The sequence below is a fragment of the Phaethon lepturus genome, unplaced genomic scaffold (assembly GCF_000687285.1).
Source record: "Phaethon lepturus isolate BGI_N335 unplaced genomic scaffold, ASM68728v1 scaffold11976, whole genome shotgun sequence".
NCBI classification, from domain to species: domain Eukaryota; kingdom Metazoa; phylum Chordata; class Aves; order Phaethontiformes; family Phaethontidae; genus Phaethon; species Phaethon lepturus.
In genome coordinates, this window is record NW_010545590.1 from 17,481 (window position 1) to 23,853 (window position 6,373).

Here is a 6,373-nt window from a genome sequence, read left to right on the forward strand (position 1 = left end):
TGCTGAACACATCCTCCTAAGAAGGAGATAACAAATCAGACACCAAAAGGTCAAACCTCTGAAGAGGCATCAAACATGACCTCCTAGAGGTTTTCCCAGGTTTGCAGGAGGACCTGTTTTCAGTCTCAGCATTTCTACTGTCACATCAGAGTTTTCAGTGTGATAAAAACAGCCGCTTCCATCACAGATATCCCCCAGTCTGTTACCTCGTCTGCCACCAAGACACACAGACAACTCTAACCATTCTCATTGCAACAGTGCAGACAAACCCAGATCCATTTGCTTTCAGCTGAGTGAAGCAGCCCCAAGTGACACCCACCTGGGTTTTTGGGCTCTCCACCGAAGAGAGCTAAAGCCAAGCCCCTCTTGATATCTTCATGCCCGTAAATAGATGGGGCAATGCTGGCAAATATCTGAAAGGAAAACCAGAGGAGTTGTCCAGGGAATACCGCTTCCCAGTCCGGGCAGAATTTGGCATGCAAATTGGCAAGGGGCTGTATCTACAGTTACGCTTACAATACTGCTTTGAAGAGTCTTCTATTATCCAAGGTGAGGGGGCTTTTCCAAAGGTAACTACCTGCCCAGAGTCCCCTAAAGGTGCTTCACAAAAATGATGCTCTTGGGACATGGCAGATTGTGTAGTCTGGCACTGGAAGCTGCTATCACTGCCTCCACCCTCCTGTTGTACACAAGGTACACCGCAGTGGCTGTTATCAGTTGTTGCAAAGCTGGAGACCTTGATTTGAGACTTACTGCACATGACAGTAGTTGGATGGGCTATGCTGCACATGAATTGTCATCATGGTCAAATATTACGAATGACTGGCTTATTTTCGCAAGAGTATTCTGATAATAGCCTCATGCTGGAGACTACCGATGTTAAAAAAGTCCTGGCTCAATAGAAGCGGCTCCACCCACTGGGAACAGCAGTCAATATAAAACCAGCATGACCAAGGCAAGAAATGAAGTCCCCCTATTACAGAGCTTAAACCTGACCCAACTGAGGCTGAACATGCACCAATCCAGGAGCTTTGTTCTTTCAAGTACTGGATTCAGGTCTTACCATGCAGAGAGAAGCAAAGCTAAGATCTCTACCACAGCTTAAGCCAAGTAATAACATCCCCTTAAGGGGACTGGAGATGCAAGCATTGCCACCTCAAAACACTTCCCCCACTTCGCTTTCAAGATATGGGGAGAGAAAACAATGATTAGATATAAGCAGTGTCTGAGTGTCTCTCATCCGCATTCCAGCCCTGTTGTGTTGCGGAAGGCTCAGAGAAGGAGGGAGAGAAACAGAAAATTTGGCCCCCAAAAGTACAAGGAAAGTTTCTTATTTACTTTCCTCCTATAACTCACTCACATCAACAGCTGCCTGAGAGCTACAGAAGACCGTTCAGAAGAAACTGAGATTTCTAAAAGTCTCTTTAGCCACTGTTTAGCCAGCTGACACCTTTCATCACTTTTCTGATCCAGCTGCCAGGTGACTGAAGCTATCAACAGGAAAAGAAGGGATGCCTGAGGCTGACCCACCTTCTCCCCAATTTGCTCATCCTTGGACAGACCCACAATCACTTTCACATCTTCATCAGTCAGTTCTCCAATAGCCAGCTTGTTGTCCTTCTTGGCAATATGGTTGGCCAGGATCACGGTTGCGAACACTGGGAACCCATTGGCAGTGTTCAAGGAGCCATCATAGTTGTTGTGGTAGATCCCTGTTAGTTCCTGGGAACCAGGAGATGGTGTTTCAGTGCTTGCACAGTACAAAGCAGCCCCCTCTCCATTTTAAGACACCAGTCTCAAAAGTGGCTGCCCAAATGCATCCAAGGACAAGCCCTCCCCACATCCCCACAGATGTTCCCATGATGTCATTGTCAGAGTTCAAAAATGCTCTGTGCTCACCCCATACTTGAATTCAACAATGTACTCACAATCTCATCCCCTGGCTTGCAGCTGTCAACCAGATCGGCGAGGAGAATGGCATCCTTGGAGCGGGGCAGCCTGCCAGCAGCCACCTTCCCAGGGCTCTCCTGGATTTTGATGCGCTGATAGTTCTGATAGACTGTCTGCAGCAACAAAATAAAAGTCACCCACTGAATCTGGCAGCGTCAGCATGGCCGATGCTTTTCAAAGCCACCTCATCAGAGAAGGCTAGTTCAAGGATATACTATACTTTGGTTAGAAAACTATGGGCATGGGAGGATGGAGATTGTGAGAAGCAATTCCAGTAGGGACAGGAAAGCACTTTGCCACATCTCATCAGTGTATTTCAGCCACCACAGTGTTTGTCCACCCAAATACTGGACCAGTTCCTGGAAGGAAGGATGCTTCACTTGTGATGGTTAGAGATATCAAAGCAAAGAATGGAAGTCAGAAAGCTCAGAATCAATGATTTTGCTACTGTCCTCTAGTCTCATTAGCTGGCAGGTCAAGAAATACTGACCTAACTTGGGAAGGAGGAAAGCTGGACAGTCTGTGTCTGCATTTCTACTATATGCATAGGTAACCGTGTACCACAGAGATGACTGTGGCAAAAGATTCAGTCCAAACACTTATAATGAGACAGTAAATTACTTTTGGCTGCTAAATTCTGCAGATTCAGGTCAAGAGTTTAAATGACAAGATCTATCTTCACAGACCCCTGGATATAGCAGTAGACCCCTCTCCTGGCATCAAGCCTGTTCAAAGGGTGGGAGCCAAGGCTGGGCTGGGAGGAACAGGCAGTGCAGCAGCCTGGACAAGACGAGCAGACAGCCCTGTCCAGGCAAGCACATCTCTTACCTCTTCCATGTTGATTTCAAAGGGGCCAAGAGACTGACACTCTGGACAGGAACCGGGTTTCACCTCCTGGTTCTGGGACTGGAAGAAGGGTCCCAGGATGAAGCTGCACTTGCTGCAGTTGTATTTGACCATGCTGAGCTGAGGCAGGACCCCTGTGCAACTCGTCACCACTCCGCTGGTCCGAATCAACTGATTCAAGTGCAGTTGCCTGGGGAAAGACAAAGAGATGCTGGATGCCTGCAGGGCACAGAAGGCAGAACACTTACAGAAATGTTCTTGCTACAAGGTACAACTCCCAAAGCTCTAGTAAGAAACACTTATCAGTAGGAGTTTTCTCGCAGGGTTTGTGTTTTACCTCCAGAGACACTGGAAGCTCATCCTTAATGCAACTTTTTTTCTGTAATAAGCTCAGTCATCCTGTTGGACTTATCCAGAGCTTTAGCTTGCAGACTAATTCTCCTGAGTATCCCAAAGCCTGCTGCAGACCCCGCAGCCACTGCTGGCAATTCTGCTGCTTACCTGAGTGACCGCAACTCTTCCACCAGAGGGAGGTGGGAGATGCGGACATGGATCTCCTGAGCAATACGATCATATTTGGGGTACATGGCCAACACCACTTCCTTGGCTGCTTCATCAAAGATCTTCAACATTTCTGCTGGCGCCTCAGGCAGAAAGTAGGCAAGGACATGTTCCTGGGCTGCCAGATCCTCGTAGTTCACCACCAGACTCTCTCTGTTCTCTTAAGAAAAAGATGGAGTGAATTATATTTTCAACCCGCTCACTCCTCCAGGAGTCTGCAAAAGATAGCCAGAACCAACAAGCCTGTATCCTGCAGGCTGCAGATGTCTGCATCTTCCCTGAAAAATGTTTAGAGGTCAACATTTTGAAAATAGGTGGAAAACTCTTTTTAATTTATTTCTCTGACAAATTCTTCATCAGTATCAAACTTGTGATTGTTTCTCTCCAGTTCAACACAGATACTTCCCAGTCTCAGTGAAGCCTTGAAGCCTCAGCCCAACACACAACTCTCCCACAGATCTCCAGGAAACTGATGTTAGTAGGAGAGAAAACCATGCTGAATGTCTGGCAAAAGCCTTCTGCCTCTATGTTCCTGGAAAGGGACAAGACAAATGCCTTTTATCTCCTAGCTGTATAACACTGACCCTGACCCACTACTCAAGCTTCTGCTTCAATATAAAGAAGAAATAGGAACAACTGCAGTTATGTGAGCTGTTCCTAAATGTAACAATTTCTGCTTTTAAAATTTATCAATGACAGCCTTAATGATTGTTTCTTCTGGCAGTGCCTGGTCAGAATACAAGGCTGCAACACTGACGTGGTTTTCAAAGTCACAAGGTCTATTTGTGTCCCCTTGCTGGATAATCCAGTTTCCAGCGTGAGAAAGTAACTGGCACAGACAGCAAGCAATTGTTGTCTCTTTCAGATCGCAAGCTTGCAGACCACTGTCTGCTGCCCCACATATTCTTTTGCTAGCATTTCTACGATATGAATATTAATGAGTAGCAGATGCCAGGGGCCTTCTAATTAGTCAGCCAGAATCAAAGAAGATAGTAGACATGTTTCCATTATTCATTTATTTCCATCAGCATCAGAGTTTCTTAAAGTGCTGACTCAATGTCTAGGACAAACAGGGCAGGCAGAAAAAATTCACCTATGGACTGCATCACTGCAAATTACCATGACCCACATGAAAAGGAGAGAGCCTCTAATCACCCAGTCCTACCTTTGCACATGTCGCTGATCCTCTCCTTGAAGACATTGTGCCCATGGTCATCCACATGGGTCTTCAAGAAGTTCTTGAAGCGGTGGTAGATCTCAAGCCGGGGAGCTGCCATGGAAACCCACTCCCTCACTGAATGTCCTTTCATGTCTTCCAGATTCTCAATACTCTCAATCATGTCTTCATCTTCCTCTTCCATGCCGTCAGCAGCCCGTTCTGCCAGCCGCCTCTTCCGCGAAGGACGGTCTTCATCTTCATCGTCACTATCTAAGGGTTGGGAGGAAAAATTGTTAAAGCGTTGGGATGAAAAATTGTTAAAGCGTTGGGATTTCCATTCCTACTCTTTGGATCCAATCCAAATCGTTGGATTGCACAGGCTGTGGAAGCAAAGAGGTCAGAGCCTGGGATACAAACCAGGAACCATCCCAGGCCCAGCCTAAATCCAGTTCTAGCCTGGCTCCTACATCTTCCACAATGTAGCTAAAGACGTTATGGAGGTGAATAAGAAGATCTGTATGCAACAGCACAGAGTCATGTCCATTACTGCACTGAGGGAGGAAGGCCAAGGAATGGGCTTCCAAGTGCATCAAGGGCCCATCCAGCCCACAAAAAGCTCTACAGGAACACCAACACCAACAAACTCCACAGCATACGCTCAGTAGAATCCCAAACCTTTGATACATTCAGGCCCAGGATCCTGACTTCGTTTCAGCAGTGAACATGTAACCAGAAGAATGCACCAAACAAGCTCCTAGGAATCCCAAATCAAAGAGATCCTCCACTGGGGAGTCCAGTCAGGCCCACAGCCAGAGATTTCACTGAGCGCCCAAATACGCTGGAGCTCCTGGGATCTCCCTGCTACTCTGAGGGTAAGAGCCCAGCTCCACCACAAGGGTTGGCTTACAGTCAAACACACAGAGATCAGCAGCCCACTTGGTACAGCTCATCTGCACCTACCGTAAAGCAGCCCCCTCCTCATGCGTCCCATGCCCTGCTCCAGCTCGCGGTCTCGCTGCCTCATTACTCGCTCTGCAGCTTCCCGCTGGCTGGCGGTCAGCTCCTCCACATCTTCATCGTCCAAGGCCAGGCCCTCTGCTTCATAGACATCCAGCTCGGGGATGGGGCGGTAGTCCCTGGCACACACACATTGCACTGAGTCAGGGCAGGCTCCAGAAAGCATTTCTCCAGCCCTTCTCTGGCTACTGCTGGGTGGGTGTCAGGACAGTTGTTCTGCAGCCAGACAGAACATGTTGAGCAGGAAGGCACCGGACAACGGAAGATGCCCAGAAATACAAAGGGCTCCAGCACCATGGTTATGAGTGCCCGCATTCAAGCCTTTGTATTGTAAAGTTCACCAGTTTGCCAGCAGGCCTGGCTGAGTGAAAAAACGTTAAAATATACACCTGCCAGAGCAGGGAGTTGGGCTGGACAGACATCACACATCCAGGGAGATCCTGGTTTACCCACATCGGATCACGATGGCACGTGGCTCCCAGCTTGCAATTTACTCAGTTCTTCCAGAACTCCAAAGACACCATGCCCTGCCCTTTCTCCACTGTCCAGCAGCTCTTCGGCCCCCTCACCCCAGCCACCAGCACAGCAGAGGGACCCCACCATGCCTGAGAGCCGCCCCCATGTCGCTGGTGGCACTGACACCCCATCCCCCACCACAACACCCCAGAAGCTAACTCCCACCGGTTCCTTACCTTTCCATCCCTTCCCCGATGAGCTCTTCTCCTTCCTCCTCCTCTTCAGGGAGCCCCTGCGTCCCCAGGAGCCCTTCGGACTCATCCTCGAAGGGGGGCAGGTCCCGGCCAGGGCTGGACGTGAAGGCATCGCCCCGGCGGGAGCTGC

General features: G+C 48.7%; 1 protein-coding gene across 1 annotated transcript in view; it reads right to left on the reverse strand.

Annotated features, from left to right (window-relative positions):
* MCM2 (minichromosome maintenance complex component 2) overlaps positions 1–6,368 on the reverse strand; it is a gene marked incomplete at its 5' end in the record, with an annotated part of 11,429 nt that extends 5,061 nt beyond the window's left edge. The window contains 8 exons of the mRNA XM_010289011.1: positions 320–413; positions 1,531–1,722; positions 1,929–2,063; positions 2,779–2,986; positions 3,298–3,517; positions 4,523–4,786; positions 5,477–5,652; positions 6,226–6,368. Coding sequence (XP_010287313.1) covers positions 320–413; positions 1,531–1,722; positions 1,929–2,063; positions 2,779–2,986; positions 3,298–3,517; positions 4,523–4,786; positions 5,477–5,652; positions 6,226–6,368 — 1,432 coding nt within the window. The remainder of the gene's footprint in view (positions 1–319; positions 414–1,530; positions 1,723–1,928; positions 2,064–2,778; positions 2,987–3,297; positions 3,518–4,522; positions 4,787–5,476; positions 5,653–6,225) is intronic.
* Positions 6,369–6,373: the final 5 nt, after the last annotated feature.